We start from the raw sequence: 16,803 nt of genomic DNA on the forward strand, positions 1-16,803 counted from the left end.
AACATAGATTGCCCATGGCTAAATATGAATTGAGAAGAAAGCTTTATAAATCCATTTGTAAAGATCCCAAACAATCTTGCTAGTGATATGCCATTTTGGTCACAAATCTTTCGGGTTGCTTTTTCTAATAAACATTTTTGCTATTTGTACTAGTAATTACTGGTTTATGGATGAGTATCAAAGTAGAATAGAGACTTTTTTATTAGATGAGAATGAATGAAGAAATACTATATTATCTCATATCGAATGTGGAATACTGGTTCTTCCCAGAATTTGTGCGACTTGATAAATATAAAACTACGATAAATATAAAATTTACCCGTGGATCATACCAATCAAATTAGTTCTTTTAAATTTTCGTGGAAACTAAATTTAGTTGAATACAGAAAAAATGAAACTAGGCAATAGAAGTTATATACTTCTTGGTTGAATGAAGCTTTCAAAGTCATGGAAGCTCTCTTTCCTTTTATTTCATTGTTTGGACTGTAAAGGATTGAGATTTCTTTATCCTTTTCAGCAATACAGGACCAACATCCCAATCACAACGATGTGAAGCCATTAAAAAATGATGACATCCCCTTTACCTCTGTAAAAAATTCAAAACAAATTGAAGACATTTTGTGGGATGTACACGGCCTTTTTGAAAACAAAACCTAAATAACTATCACAACCTTCTATATTGAAAAACTATGTAGAAACTGCCCCTAATTTTTCTTTTATAAATTACGGGAAAGACATTGACAACAAAATATTGTTTTGGGAGTCAAATAGACTAAGGGACTAAACTTGGTAGTGTGGATGGACTTCATCCTTGCGGGCGCCCTCTCACTCTCGGATTTTGAGAACCGATTGCCAGTCCAAAACCAATTATTGGAGTCAAATTTACAATTAGTCCCCTTTCATTTGAGATTATGGGAACCGACTGTGAGTCCCAAACCTATTATTGGACTCAAAGCATAAACTTTGAGTCCAATAATAGGTTTGGGACCAACAATCAGTTCACGCGAACAGCGCCTAAATGTAAATTTGAGTCCAATAACAAGTGTTGGACTAACAATCGGTTCTCAAAATCCAAAACAAATAGGGCCTAATTTTCCCGGCTCCCATTGGAGGAATGGTAGGTGGTGAATAGGTAAGACTTTGGAAGTCTTGCCGACCTAGGCAAAAAAACACTTCATAGGAGTCACCAATCAACACTTGCCACAACGGCCGAAGGAGATCAAGGTGAGCCTTGACTTGAGTCACTTGATAATGACATTGTTGAATTTGAAACAAGCCCGCTAGATCTTTCTTTGAGTCTTTTAAGTATCAAACCATGTTTAAGCAGCGGAATTTCAAGGAAAGATAAAATAATATACGAGGATGATTTATCAAAAATAAGAGAAATTGATGGAAACTGTGCTAATTGATAAAGGAAATGATGGGTTAATGTCTTCCACCCTTTGCCAAAAATTCCATTTATATCCCAGTTGTATTATGCCTATTCTCTTCAATAAGACGTTATGATATTACCTACTTTCTTTAGGGTAAAGTGGTAATCTACATCTACATATATAAAGGCAAAATCTTGCATCATTTTCTTCCACCCTTTGCCAAAAATTCCATCTATATCCCACTTGTATTATGCCTATTCTCGTGAATAAGACGTTATGATATTACCTACTTTCTTTAGGGTAAAGTCATAATCTACATACAAAAAGTACCGACACAGGGTACCTGTCTATGACAATTACGAAAATAAAGTACCAAGAAGAGGTAAAGACAAATGACAATGACGAAAGAACCACTTGATATTATTCATGCAGTACACTTGCAAAATATTGACGGAATCCGGGCATCTTAAGAGGGACAACAATTATGGAAACCTCTATCGATTGGAGGGCTAGGATTAGCCTATATCGATTTGAGGGCTAGGATCAACCTATGGAAATGATTTTATGGGCACAACCAATTGATGTTGTGTTCCATCACATGGACGGTTTGGATCAACCTATAACCCTCTATAGATCGGAGGGTTCGGATCAACCGATGAAAATTATTTTTCGGGCACGCAGTGGCCCATCTAATGGACGATTTGGATCATCCTATGGTACGGGCCATACCGTACATTTTCATAAAGTAAGGAATGCGATCATCAAAATACGGTTAGTAGTGACATTACAAAATATGGTAGTGAGGACATTAGCACTATATATAATTTGAAACCATCGTTGTTACTTGGATGTTCCCACGCAGGTCGGGTTCAACCCGAACCTGACGGGTTTAACATCGAAATAGTCTCCACAATCCACAATAGACGGTTTGGATAATCCTATGGTGCGGGCCATAACGTACTTTAATAAAGTGAGGAGTGTGATCATCAAGATATAGTAGTGCAGATAACATTTCCCTTTGTGACATAGATTCATTGACATAGATGCAATCCAATCTCTGCCTAAGGGGGGGGGGAAATCGGTCAATGCATTGGCAATGAATGATTGTAAAACTCTACTTTCTGGCAAAACTAAGAAGGTATATTTTATAGTTTACATTTACTTTCTTCTTAATTTGTCATCTTCATATTAACACATCATTTAGTTATTTTGTGACTTGCCAATGTATGTCTCTCTTACTTCTTTTTTTCTTTTGAAAACTTTACTTTTATTTATTTATACTCCAATACTTACATTTTCTCTTCGATTTATTTCTTTTTCTTTTATTTATAGGCATCCATCTAACAAATAAGCTCTCAACTTTATTGTAGGTTAATTAATATAAATTTCCTTTGTAAAGTCTTCTTAATCACATTGTCTTAGGGTTTACTTATGTTAAATGTTGGTACCAATTCACATTCCAAATGGTCTTTATTATAAAAAAAATTTCATTTGTGCTTATGCCTATCTAAATGCATAGAGTTCACTTCTGTAAAACCCGGTTTTACAGCTATTTTTACACCATTACTTAATTTGTGGTTATTCTTACGCGAAATTGCACGTGCATTTTTACTAGTTACTCAAAACCTTAAGCTATTAAAGTTGGTGTTATTTACTATTTACTATTTACTATTTACTATTTACTGAGCAATCATTTTTACTTCAGGTCTCCGTCACTGATGCCCCTCTTTTTTGGGTTTGTGGCATGTGACCCCTCTTTTGGGTTGGTCTTACAGGGATTTTTTAATATCAAGGAACTGTTGGATTTTGTCGTGTAACTAGATATTTTCTCCCATCTCCATTTCCCTACTACGTGTAACTAGATATTTACATCTACGACATGTGGCTTTGTCGGGCAGACTCTCACGTGATACGAAACTTAAAGTTTCTATTATTTAAGAGACTCGAGTAGATGCACTAAAAATAGACGAAAAATATCACAAAAATCATGTCGAAGAGCAACGAAGAGAAGATGGGAAAGGCCGGAGAGACCGGAGAAGAGAAAAACAGAGTAGGGGGAAAATCTCCGGGCAGCGGGCAGCAGGTGGACCTGCCCGTGGATTCTAGCCCTTATGTGAAGTACTCGGATTTGGAGGACTACAAGCTCCAAGGATACGGTACCACAGGTCATGTTGACCCTGTTGTGAAGCTGCCCGAGCGAGGTGGTGGTGGGACCGATGGGCCCACTCTTTCGGGGAGCGGGCTGAATGACCGGCAAGTTAGTGGGGGGTAGACAATATCAATAGCCGGGGAGTATAGTGAGAGAGAACCACCTGTGAGAAGAAGAATAAAACCGGTGAATGAAATGTGGTGTTGTTATAAAAAGTAGGGGGTGCAGTCTCGGTACCTTTGCCGTTTTGTTTGTCTGTTCTTTGCTCTTTATCCGTTGCGATTACTTTACTTTCTATTTATCTTCTATTCAAGTTTCGGTTCGGTTCGACCCCCAAACCGAACCAAACCGAAATTTGAATCGGTTTGGTAAAACCAAACCAAAACCAAATTTTCGGTTCCGTTTCTGTTTGGTTCCGCAAATTTTGCCACCCCTTACTCATAATCATTGGAAATATTCGGTTTCGGTTCGGGTTCGGTTTGATCCCAAACCGAACCAAACCGAAATTTGAATCGGTTTGGTTTAACCAAACACAAACCGAATCCCAAACCGAACCAAACCGAAATTTGAATCGATTTTGTTTAACCAAACACAAACCGAATCCCAAACCGAACCAAACCGAAATTTGAATCGGTTTGGTTTAACCAAACACAAACCGAATTTTCGGTCCAGTCTCGGCTCGGTTCCGGTTCGGTTTGGCTAATTTTGCCACCCGTAATTGTATGGTTGCGTTGAAGTAAAAAATGTACCCAAACCCCCCTCAGGGTCAGATTTTCCAACCCTGACCCTGTTCGGGCTCGGGGTGGGTCAGGGCTCACAGGGCCAAACTTGCACCCCAATGGATACTATTGTTTTTTTGGGGAAATGATATATGCGTCCGTCATTCTTTACAGAGCCACCCCCTTTTAGGGTAAAAGAGGTGCTGTGCATGACTTGATAATGCACTAGAGGGGCTGGCCGAGAGAATCAAGGGGGTCGAATATATCACTTACCTTTTTCTTGGAGGGTCAAACTGTCAAAACGGAGGGGACAAAAATAAATCTTTGTTTCATGCTTCTGGAAAACTACACGTGGGAGAGAGCTACGTGCGAATTTTACTATGAAGAGACGGCAAGATCTTATCTTCATGACCCCCATTAAATATTGAACAAGCTTCTCATGCTATCCTTGGCATCCAACGGCCGTCAACTTATAATCTTGGGCAAAATGAGGTCGACATTGGGCTATATATATGTTATCAAAACGAGTGTCCCATGATATATCTCCAATGGTATTAGGGCCATGTGTAGGGGCCAGGAATTTTATTTTTATTTTTATTTTTATTTTTTTTCAGGAAATTGATACGGAGACTGAGAGTACCACCTAACATAAGACCTGCAATGAGAATATGCCATGTGTACAAAAAAATTTACATTTTGCTATTTTCCCAAATCTAAGGGATTGCTCAAGTCACTCGGCTTGTTGTGGAAAGAATCAATTGGTTCGGTCCTGTTTTAGGTCCTATTCTCGGTTTCCCTACCATTATGATAAATTAGTGTCTCCAAGTCGTGAGAGAGAGGCGTTGTGGGAGAAGGAGAGAGATTTGACAGTGTACTATAATGAGTGTGAGAAATGACTAAAAATTAGGAACAAGTATGAGTACAACCGAACCAGGGAAAGCGAAGGCTAACCTTCCTCTGGCCTTTATGTTGGAGGGGGGGGGGGGGGGGGGGTGGGCTTTCTCTTTCACCTCGGCGCCTACCATACCGAATGAATGGAATGGTTTATGCTAGTGCAAACTTGAATATATGATCGAGTCCCTTAGCCGGGCAGATCAAACAAGCAAGTCCGATCGACCGAGCACTGGAATATGAGCGAGCTGCTAACTCATTGATCGAGCAGATATGAGCAAGAGCCGACCGACCACATATGAGCGAGCCACCCCAACCAATTGATTGGGCAAGCCTTTGCTTCTGGGAGGTCTCATAGTCGCATATATTTTACTGGGGGATCATTAATGGACCCGATAGCAAGTTGGCTCTTTCTCCTCGTGTGAAGTCCCGCTTTCAAGATTCTCCTGATCGTGTTCAACCCCTCCAGTGGCAACTTCCTTCTGGTTTTTAGCCACTTCTCACCACTTGGAGGTACTAGTTTAGCCACTTCACTTGCCATATCCTCTCTCACCACTTGGAGACACTAGTTGTCATGAAAAAAAGTTCATGGTAGCCAAATGTATCCTATGGCCATGTTTAGATATATACTCACAAAATCTAGATTTGGATTTCTCACATTTGCAGTTGAGATTTGGAACCGGATCCGATCCTTCGATTTCCAAATCAGCTACAATAGTGAAAAAAACCTGATTTTCAAATCTTTTCTTCACCCTTGCCGCGCCTCTACCTTTCTGCAGCAACAACAAGGCGTCCTTCCCTCCCTCTCTCGTACAACATGAGCATGGGAATGATTGATGTATTTTGTATCCAAAACTCAAATCCAAATTCAAATATAAAAACATAGGGTATCCAAACGTGGCCTAATGGAATTTTGAAATCTATGGTTGGGCTCAACAGATTAGATGGGCTATCTCGACGAGTGCAATAAGTGGGTAGCGCTCTACTCGTTATCGGCTTGGGTTGAGTTGGTATACTGTTAGGGTTGGGGACAGTTAATCAGAATCTCGATTTAATTTCAGGTTGAGGGCTTGGGCAATACTCAACTCAAGAAAGCCTTTGTCCCAAACTAGTTGGGGTCGGCTAAATGAATCCTTTAGAAAAAATTTATGAAGAAGGTGAAAGGAATCTACCCGGCTCTAATCCTGGCTCTAGTTGGATTCTTCTATGTTGATCATTTTCTTCCATTCTATCCTATCCAAGGTCATGGTCTCTATTATGTTCCTAGTAATCAAGTCTTTCCTCACTGTTTCTACCCAAGTTGTTTTCGTTATGCCCCTACCTATTTTTACTCCATCAACTTGGCACAAGTCTCCTCTTCTCACTGTAGCATCCAAAGGCCTACGTTGGATATGTCCAAACCATCTTAAGTTTATGGTTTTTTATTTTCCGAATTTTCTTTTTCTATGGTTTGGATTACATCCATCAATTTTTCTAGGATTTTAAATTCTATTGTTTGCCCCCCTAGGAGCATGAAGAATAGCTCCATTAGTGATAATGGCTTGTAAACAATGTTGTGATTTCTTGCCATATGGCCATCAGGCCCAAAAGATGTTCTGATAGCTTTAGTGATGGAGAATTTATATGATGGGTGGCCGTGAAAACACGTGAAGTCTAAAAAAGTAGGTATGGCCTACTCCATATGATGATCCAAACCGTTCATCTTTTTGGGCACAACGTAAATAGGTTGTGCCCCAAAAATCATTTCCATAGGATGATCATAACCCTCTGATCTGAACTGATCTGAATACGGAGTGCCCCAAAAATCATTTATGGAATCTTCTACAGATCGGAGGGTTAGGATCATCATATGGAAATGATTTTTGGGGCACAACCTATTTACGTTGTGCCCAAACAGATGAACGGTTTGGATCATGCCTTTAAGCCCTTGGGGTTTGCAATGTAGATCCATTGATCGTTTAATGAAACCCCTTTGCAATTTTACATGCAACAGATGAATGAAATGGAGGGTCCTCTCTCACATATTGAGAATCTACATGTACAAAATGGCATGAATGAGAACATAACTTTTCTGTCATCTCTGCTGCTTGTGTTTTATCTATAGGGTCATAAGTCTTTTGTGCTTAAAACCCATAAAATAATGGGCTGAAGATAGTGATCCGGCATATGACCGTGATGACAAGAAGGCACCATCATCATCATACAGAGGTATAATGAAATTCACTCCAAAGATGCGTGCTACGACACCAAGCCTTCTGAAATTCTCGAGCATCAGTGCTCTATCTCATCCCTAACCTTTTGAACCTCATCCACTAGTGTTTTTTTTTTTTTTTTGAAAAATGATTTGTAATAATTATAAAGGAATCAGATAGGAACAAGTTGTCCCCCCACTGATTTTACATCAATTACATTAGACTGATTACAGGTTAGGATAAAACAACGATACATACATAGAATCTCTCAGCACCCCTTCCTTTGCTAAAGAGTCAGCTGCTTCACTTGCTGATCTCCTTCAATGTTCTATTGCGGCTTTAACACCAATACCAGATCCAAAATTTCCACAATCATTTCTTGAAGACGCCATGGCCCTTTCGATTTACACGATTTACTCGATGATGCATTCGCTCATCCCCTTGTTTCTACTCTGAGGAAGCATAATGAGGAATCTGAATAAATTGGAATATCGGAACATCCAAAATAACAACAAGCTTAAAATATATCCCAGATCTGGAAAAATCATCAAATGAAAACTCATGTTCCTAGACAGGGAGAAATTGATCTAAATAACTGGAAAGAGTTTTTCCAAGAACATAGTTAAACCTAAAGGGTGATTGAGGCAAAACTTAAGGCACACGGTCCGCCAAGTTGAAAACCTGAAAAGGCACCTTGGTCAAGGTAAGAAATCATCCAAGATGCAATATCGTGTGTCAAATGCAGAGGGGCAGAAAGATGCAGAGGGGAGAGAAGAGGTAAACCTAGAGAGGAGAAAGGTGCATAGTTTTTCGGCCGCTAAGGGTAGAGAAGAGGAGGAAATGGTAGTCCTCGAGAGGTTCAACTCCTGTTCATTACAGAGAGAGAGAGAGAGAGAGAGAGAGAGAGAGAGAGAGAGATCATCAACCCGAAAAATGAGATTTCTATGTTATCAAAAAAGAAAATAACTGCTAAAAGCTAAGTTTCTTCTTTCCCTAGTTTTTACGGAAAGTTTGATCCCAGAATTCCAAAATCCAAGGTAGACTAGTAAACCAAACTTTGGAACTTTATCATATTTTAAGGAAATTTTTTCCCAGGAAAGAAAAATCCATAGATCTAAACATGGCCATTAGGGTAGGTCATGTTTTCATGCATATTTTGGGAGATGATTTTTTTCATGTTACAAGGAGGGCGCATTATCCTAAGACGGGGCGAAAAAATCATTGCCCTTTTTTCCTTTATGCTCTGTCTGGTTGCTTAAAGTTGGCTGGTTGCTTGAAGTTGGCTGGGAGATTAGGAGAAGAAGAAGTCAAAGGAGAGAAGACAAGCATGGAAGATTGGGAGAAGATATGTGGAAGATTGGTACGGTGGTGTTTGGTTACATGGCAATCTGCGAGAAAATTAGCAGAAGATGTAGGGTGCTATTACCAAAATGAAGGATGGAAGAGAGAGAAAGGGAAGAGAGAGAAAGGGAGAAAAGAGAATAAGACAAGAATTTCTTGAGATCTTCTCCTCAAATTCTACCAAAATGGTGAAATTTGGGGAGAAGATTATGAAGGGAAATATCTCTGCCACATAGGCACCACCTAGGCTAAGAAGCAATAATGATGTCTAGAAGTTGTCTAGTGGTCAAAGGTATAAATGACAACCAAACATGCTTTGGGGAGAACTTTGGAAGATCTCAAGCATTTGAACCTCCTACAATCCCCTAAAATGAGCAACCAAGATAAGCACGGAAGATGGGGAGGAGATTAGAGGAGGATTGGTAAGTGGTGTTTGGTTGCACGGCAATCCGTGAGAAGATTATCGGAAGACGTAGGAGTGTCATTACCAAAAGAGAGAGAGAGAGAGAGAGAGAGAGAGAGAGAGAGAGAGAGAGAGAGAGAGAGAGAGAAGAACCTTATCCTAATCTTCTCCCCAAATTCCACCAAAATGGAGAACAATTGGGGGGGGGGGGGAGAGAGAGAGAGAGAGAGAGAGAGAGAGAGAGAGAGAGAGAAGAGCCTTCTCCTAATCTTCTCCCCAAATTCCACCAAAATGGAGAACAATTTGGCGGGGTGGAGAGAGAGAGAGAGAGAGAGAGAGAGAGAGAGAGATTAGATGGGGAAACATTGTCGCCATGTAGGAAAAAAAGCTAATAATGATGTCTAGAAGTTGTGTGGTCAGAGGGAGTTTGAGCAACTAAACAAGTTTTGGGTAGATTTCTGGAATATCTTCCCACCTTGGGCATCGATACAGAGTATTACCTAATCAAATTCGTCTATCCCCATCCGATTTGGAAAAAAAACTGTTAGATTGTGTAAATCAAAATCCAATGTAGATGTGGCGGGGAATTTAGTGCGCAGGGAATGACACGTTTAATAGACACATGGTTTTCATTGTCCCAGGCGTCCCTTCCCCGGGACTTATCAAAACATGGTTGTGCTGGTAACATTTCCCTAATAAAAATATGTCAAGAAATATCTATCAATTTCAATTATCTTCATGGAATTAATATCTCCACTCTTCTTTTAAATAATGGCTCTATTATCTCTATTTTATCTATAATATACACTAAACTTGTTTCATTCCTTGGACAATTGTTTTTTTTAATTGAAAATTTGTAGTTTCCGTGGAAAATTTTCACGAAATTTTTTCTAGGTGTGATTTTTTTTTTCTAGGTGTCATTGCATGAGTGGGGCCATCATTTTACACCTCAGCTTCATACCAAATCCATGCTTATGACGGGGCTCACCATTTACACTGTCTTTGGATAGGGTGGGTCCCCCCACCAACTCCTCTCTAACCTGTGCATTGGGTGGGCCCACCATTATTTTACTCTAATGCATAGCATTGGCCAAGAATGCTGATACTTTTATAGTTGAATCGAGTTAAGAAAGCAAATAGTTTTATAATTGAATCAAGTTGGCACACTGTCACCTGGATCACTCCTAACAATCAACCTCTGACATCAACTACTTGGTTTTCCTTTGCTGAACCCAAGAGATGTTCCTGACTTGTGCTTGGTGGTCAAACCAACAGCCTCATGCTACAAGTGGGGATATTACATATTTTATATTTACATATGCAATTCAAATAAGTGAAGTAATATATTTTCCCCCTTTTCTTCCCAGGGCCACCCCTAAAAGAGTAGTCATAAACATGGTTTAAAATACCGGTTTCGGTCCCTAAGAAAACCGAAATTTCGGTCGAAATTTGGTAAGAAATTGATAAAATTCAAAGATTTCTATTAGTCTCGGATGATTTACAATAGAGCTCAAGGTGTGCTTATATTGAGCACATACATGATAAACATAGAAAGAGATCAAGCAGACTATGGAAAGAGATAATGATGGAATATTCTAATCTAATCTACTTACTAATTAAATCTAGCTGCCTATTCTAGTGGGTTGCCTCATTAACCAACTTGCCTAATCTCCCACAAGAAGATCTAACGGTGAGATCTACACCTAATCCAACGGTGAATCTCACATAGGATCTCACATATTCTAATAGAAATTAAGAAGAGTATTTAATTAATTTCCGAAATTTTGTAACAATAAAATGTCCCAAAAACGAAATTTCGGACCGAAATTTGGTATTTAGCGAAAAATGGGATTTCACGAAATTTCGGATTTCAGGTCCCCACCGAAATCCGAAATTTCTGTCCGAAATTTAGGATTTTGGTCGAAATTTAAAACCATGGTCATAAATACACTAGACTAGGCTGGCCCAGGGAAGAAGATAGAACGAATATATCACTTCCCTTCAAATAAATCTTTCAACAACCAGTCAAAACAATGTTTGACCTAGTGAAGAGTGGCACTATCAAAACAGGAGGTTCAAGTATTATTTACCAATATATAATGCAAACCCATTCCCTATACCCCTCCCTCCCCCTATAAAATCACCAATTTGTCGTTAAATATAGAGACCTACTACAAGAAATAGAAAGAGGTGAAGAAAAGCTATCTTTGTTCTTTCCCCTCTATTTTCTTCTATATTTTTTTCTCCTCCCCCTTCTTTTCAACCCAATAAAATACAATCAAACCTCCACAGTCAAAAAAATTCAAATCCTAAACCGTGTCTAAAGGCCGGTCGGAATATAATTCCGAAACTTTTGGCAAGCCTGCAAAAACCCCTTTTCATCTTTTATCTAATAGTTTTTCCCCCTTTCACTTTTTTCTTAACCCTCCATCTGTCTTTCTCCCTTTAAACCCCTCTCTCTATAAACCCCAATTCCCCTTCCTCTTTCTTTTACACCCTAACCATGACACTAGAAAAAAAACCCATCAAAGAAAAATGGGTTTCAGATTCTGACGAGGAAGAAGCCTTATCTCTCTCTGATCTTCCAATAATAGTCTCAGAAGCACCAATTTTTGATAAGGACACCCAAAAAGCAGAAGCTGAAGAAGAGTTCAATTTTGGGTTTGAAGAATCAGAAATGTGCTCGGCTGATGATGTTTTCTTCCAAGGTCAAATTCGTCCATTACGCCCTTCAGTTAGTTCCGAGAACGGACTCGGACCCAAGAATCCGAGTTCGAGATCCGAGTCCAATGGGAGTTTAAAGAGTAGTAGTATTAGCAGTAGTAGTACGAGTAATATAAGCAGATCTTCATCTAGTGAGAATCGAATTTCAAACAGTTTTTTTTATATGCATCCAAGTCCAAAACCCCAAGTGGGTGTTTGGACTAAAAATGGGGGTAAGAGTTTGAAAAGGTCAAATGGTTTAGGGGTTTTCCGGTTGGGTTTGGTTGCACCTCCGGTAATAGAATTGGATGATCTCCGGTACCGGAAAAGTCGTGGCAGGAAGAGTAATAATGAGCAGAAGAAAGGTCATTTGTTGAAGAGATTTTTTAATGGTGGGTTTAATTGTAAGTGTTCTGCAGTAGAGACTGTTTCTTCTAGAGTTGTTATTATTAGAAAGAGAAAAGAAGAAGAAGAAGAAGAAGAAGGAAAGAAAGGGATTTCTCAACGTCGTACATTTGAATGGTTAAAGGAGCTTTCTATTGCAGAAGCACCACTAGTATAGTGGAGAGTCTCTTTTTTACTTTTTCAAATTTCCTTTGTTTTTGGGGAAACAAAGAGAGGCTCTGTTTTGAAGTGTTTTTTTTTTTTTTTTTTTTTGTTTTTTGGGGTTCTACCGACGAAGGAGAGGTGGGTGTAATTTGGTTAGTGATGATTAAAGAGTGAAGCTTCATGCTTTTATTTATGTTTTGTGTTTAGAGGCATGTTTGTTTACTTACTTGCAAATTGTTTGGGATTTAAAAGTAGCACGCTTGAGGCTCTCTTTTGGATAAATAAACTCTAATCGGAAGCTAATGGAGACAAGTCACAATATTTAATTCATATGGTTAAGTGTAGCCGCTTTTTAGGTTCATATAAATCCCATGTGGGTGTAATTGGATGAGCTGATCTAACCCGGCATCACTCTTGTGTTCACATATGTTCACCTTAGTTTGATCGGATGATTTGAAACCCCTGGTTGATTATAAGGTTTTCCCAAGAAAAGCTATAGTTCAGATTCTTTAACCTTAGGGTGTTTCCTTTATGGGTTTTGCTAATGCGTAGGGCACCCCCGTTAAGCATCATTTAATTGCCCTTGGAATCTTGAATTTACACTTGCTTTAAGACTTTTATACACATTTTGAGAATTTATCTACAAATTATATGTAAATTCAAGATCCCAAGGACAATTAAAGTGCTAGCAAAACCCTTCCTTTATTTTCAACTCTTGAGTGAAAATTTATGATGATTTTCAACAAATTTTAGGACGAAGAAGAGTGATTACACCAGATTCTCTTCTCCTGGTGTAAAAATTAGATGTGAGAGGAGTTGAAGAACATGACCTAAATTGTTAAAGTTTTGTAGGCATATGCAATGTTCATTTGGCATTGAATATGGACCATGTCTAGTGTCTACAATATCAACGGTCACAATATTACACATACATGTTCTCGTGCATAATCCTTGATCCCAACTTTACCCGTACTCTTATAATTGGATTTGTGTCTAATAATTGATTTTGAGCTCACAATCAGTTGCCGAAACTAAACCTGATAATCCTCTGGGAAATATGATGTCGGTAGGGTCCAATTTTCATGTGCTTGCTCAATGCACAGGCGCAATGGATTACGATATAATAGTGATGGGGTTGGGGGAAGTAGTGGAGAGCTCCCATCATGTCGTCACTCTGAAGTAGTGTGTGCATAAATGCTGCACATTCCACATTTTGTCATCATTTTTACCTTGTTTTTTTATGCTGTATAGCACTCATTTCCATTTCATGCTTTGGCAGTGATTCTTTTCATACAAGGAGAACTACCGGTGGTGATAGCAGCTTCCTTGGAACAATTTCTTCTTGTTTGAATCAGTTGAAGTACAAATGACTAAATAACACCAACTCTTACTGCTTAAGCATTTCAATTAATTGGTTGTTTCACATGGTATCAGAGCTATTGTGATGTAGGACATTAGTGTTAGATTAGTTGTTTCACATGGTATCAGCCATGACTAGCCCATCTAAAACCTGAGAAAACCAACCCCAAATTTCCTAGTTTTAGTTAACTAAACCCTTCTAAAAGACAAGCCTTCACTCCTCTGTTCTAACAGACCCGTAAGCCCACCTAACCCAATTTTCTCAACGTCCAAACATCACCTGACAGCAGCCTCTTATTTCAGCCAAGAAGCTAGTCCCCATATCCTAATTTGTAGGCTTTGCGCATCCCCAAAATGTCCCTATACTAACAGAAACATTTCACCCTTTTCATTCCTTCCTTTTACATGCTATTAACCGAGCCATATAAGTCCTATAACTTCAGCCATAGATTCCCTTCCAAACCAGTCCCAAATACCTCAGTTTCTTTCCAAAACTTTAGCCCCATAGCTCTTGTTATTTCCTAAACTTTAGGCACACACAATATCTAAATTTGGCTGTGCAAAATTCTCTTTCTTTTAACAGCACCACCTTTTTTTGGTGATTTTGCTTAAATTCCAAAGTTTCTATTTCTCAAAATCTATATACAAAATCCTCAAAGGATTAACCGTATCTTCCATTGCTTATAGACCTTAAAGACTTTCTAGTTTTAGCCACCCCCACTCTCTTACCTCATTGCCCCTCTTGTTTAATGGAAACTAGCATGCAATTTCCATTGAAACTTGCTATATCAGCTTGCCCTCCCTGTCCAGACCCAACAAATTCCAATTCCTTTTCACCTCCCAACTCCTATTTTACCCGCACATCACCACCCTCCATATTGTTAACCTCAGACCTCGTTACAAGATCCTTTACAAAAGCCTATCCCCGTTTGATCCTAACCCTTATAGTAGGCAAAATTCACCTTAACCAGCCATGAATTTATCTTTGATTCTGCCCTTCTTTGGGTATGGAGATTGCGAGGCTACATGTTTGAAATGGATCGATGCCATTGAAGATTGTCAAGAAAAATACGGTCTCACTCAAGAAGAGATGATTAAATGTGCTAAAGTGACTATAGGCCTCTATGCCAAATTGCTATTGAAAAAGATGGAACTTGAGCGCCATACACTGGGACAACCACCCTTCAGGTATTGGTATGAAATTCGTGATCCTTTTATTAGAGAATTTGCTCCAGCTACGTATTGAGAGTCTTTGATGATCCAGGCTAAATCAGGCGAGATAAAACCCAAAAGGCCAAGGACCGTGCCAAGAAGAAAGCCACGTGTCTCCTAATCCAAAAGACTTGGCGCATGTATCGGGCCAGAAGCTCATTTAAGAGGTACATCAGCTCTGCAATCAAGATTCAAAGCTGGTGCCGTTAAAAGATCGCCCGAGTTGATTACTCGTGCACAAAATATGCCACCAACATCATTCAGAAAGCCTGAAGAGCCAAGATCACTCGACGAATAATCGTGATCAAATTCTTAGTTGCAGCGGGCGAGTCAGAAATGGCAGACAAACTCTCTCTCTCTCTCTCTCTCTCTCTCTCTCTCTCTCTCTCTCTCTCTCTCTCTCTCTCTCTCTCTCTGACAACGCCATTCATACCAAGCAAAGTGAAGGATACGTTCTACCTCAATTACCTAGGATCAAAGAGTTTATTGAGGCCTTGATTTGTAGTCGAATCAAGTCCAACCTTCTACGAGGTAGATGGAAGTACCTGGTTCGATGGAACAGATTTCAATTCGAGGTCGAAGCGAATAATTCATCTGTACAGATCTATTATACATCGGGTCTAAATTTCAGCTTATTCCCTTCATTTTTGTCAAAACTCGAGGACGAGTTTCTTTTAAGTGGGAAAGACTGATGTAGGACATTAGTGGTAGATTAGTAACTTTCGTTTTATTTTTTTACTAGGATTAGTATGGGTTGTTAGCTAGCAAGATTACCCTTCTAATTGTAGTTGCTTTCTTATTGTGATAGGATTTTAGATCTTTCTTTTACTTATTTAGGAATTGATTTTATTTTATATAAAGGGTTGTAATATGTAAGTTACAATCAATCAATGAAAAAATATCAAAGACTTTTGTCTCTCTATCTCTCTTCTTCCCTTTCCTAGTGGATTCTAAGGTTCTTTTTCTTCTTCATAGTGGATTCTAGGACAATTATCGGATCGTACGCTTCGGGTGCGATTCCACGTTTGATCCGCTGCGTTATATTGCCTCGGGGCAGGTCTTGAGTTCAAAACCTAACAACTCATTAATATTAAAAATAAACGTGTACATCCGACTCAAAAAAGAGGGGTCGCATATGAGGGGGAGTTTTGATGTATAAATGATTAGATAACACCAACTTCAAAAAGCTTAAGCTTTTCGAGTAATTGGTTGTTTCACACAATCAATATGATATCAGTTGTGTTATTCAGTTAGTAGAATGTTTGTAACAAGGTTCGAAGCGCCCTTTATATGACCTTTTTACCATTCCGAATGTGGGTGTATCTAGTTGTTTAAAATTTTCTAATTTTTTTGGGAAATGATAAATGCGTCCCTTTCCATCACATGGGACACCCAACTGCAGTGTACGTATCAACCCTCTGCAGTCATTGATACATTGGTGCTGGGTGTCCCAAGTGCTGAAAAGGGGCGCATTTATCATTTCTTATTTTTTTTTGTAGGCCAATATATCGTAATCTAGTATCTCGGAATATTAGTTGATATTTTATACAAACTCATAGAAATTCGAGATAAAAAAAACAAATATGAGATTTTTGAAGTAAAAAGCACAGTTTTTCCCCCTATTTTGCATGATCTAAACCATTCATTTGTTGGAACCCACCATAGACAGTTTGTGGCCCAATTAGAGAAGTGTTAAAGAGGGTGATTAGTGCTATTATCAAAACACGGTCGTATAGAGACCATCATAAGTGGTAAATCTCAAGAGGAAAGAAGTGTGTCTGAGGACAGACACCTGTACGAAAGTGTCACAAACTATTTGTTTCCAATTCTCGGAAATCGAGTAGCATTAATGGATGGCTCTGAAGCGAACAGCATGTTCATCACTTTTAAGAAATATGAATATTCCCTTTAA

General features: G+C 39.0%; 1 protein-coding gene across 1 annotated transcript; it reads left to right on the forward strand.

The window, feature by feature from the left end:
- Positions 1-3,318: 3,318 nt before the first annotated feature.
- LOC143875715 (uncharacterized) lies at positions 3,319-3,770 on the forward strand. The gene has a single exon (XM_077377317.1). The coding sequence runs from the start codon at positions 3,361-3,363 to the stop codon at positions 3,643-3,645; it is 285 nt and encodes a 94-aa protein (XP_077233432.1). The 5' UTR covers positions 3,319-3,360; the 3' UTR covers positions 3,646-3,770.
- Positions 3,771-16,803: the final 13,033 nt, after the last annotated feature.

This window comes from Tasmannia lanceolata, unplaced genomic scaffold (assembly GCF_043159265.1).
Source record: "Tasmannia lanceolata isolate RefF3 unplaced genomic scaffold, GAP_Taslan_0.1 ptg000004l, whole genome shotgun sequence".
Lineage (NCBI taxonomy): Eukaryota > Viridiplantae > Streptophyta > Magnoliopsida > Canellales > Winteraceae > Tasmannia > Tasmannia lanceolata.

What these genes read in the sequence shown, in the direction of transcription:
- LOC143875715 (XM_077377317.1), top strand. Translation starts at nt 3,361, where the DNA reads ATGTCGAAGAGCAACGAAGAGAAGATGGGAAAGGCCGGAGAGACCGGA.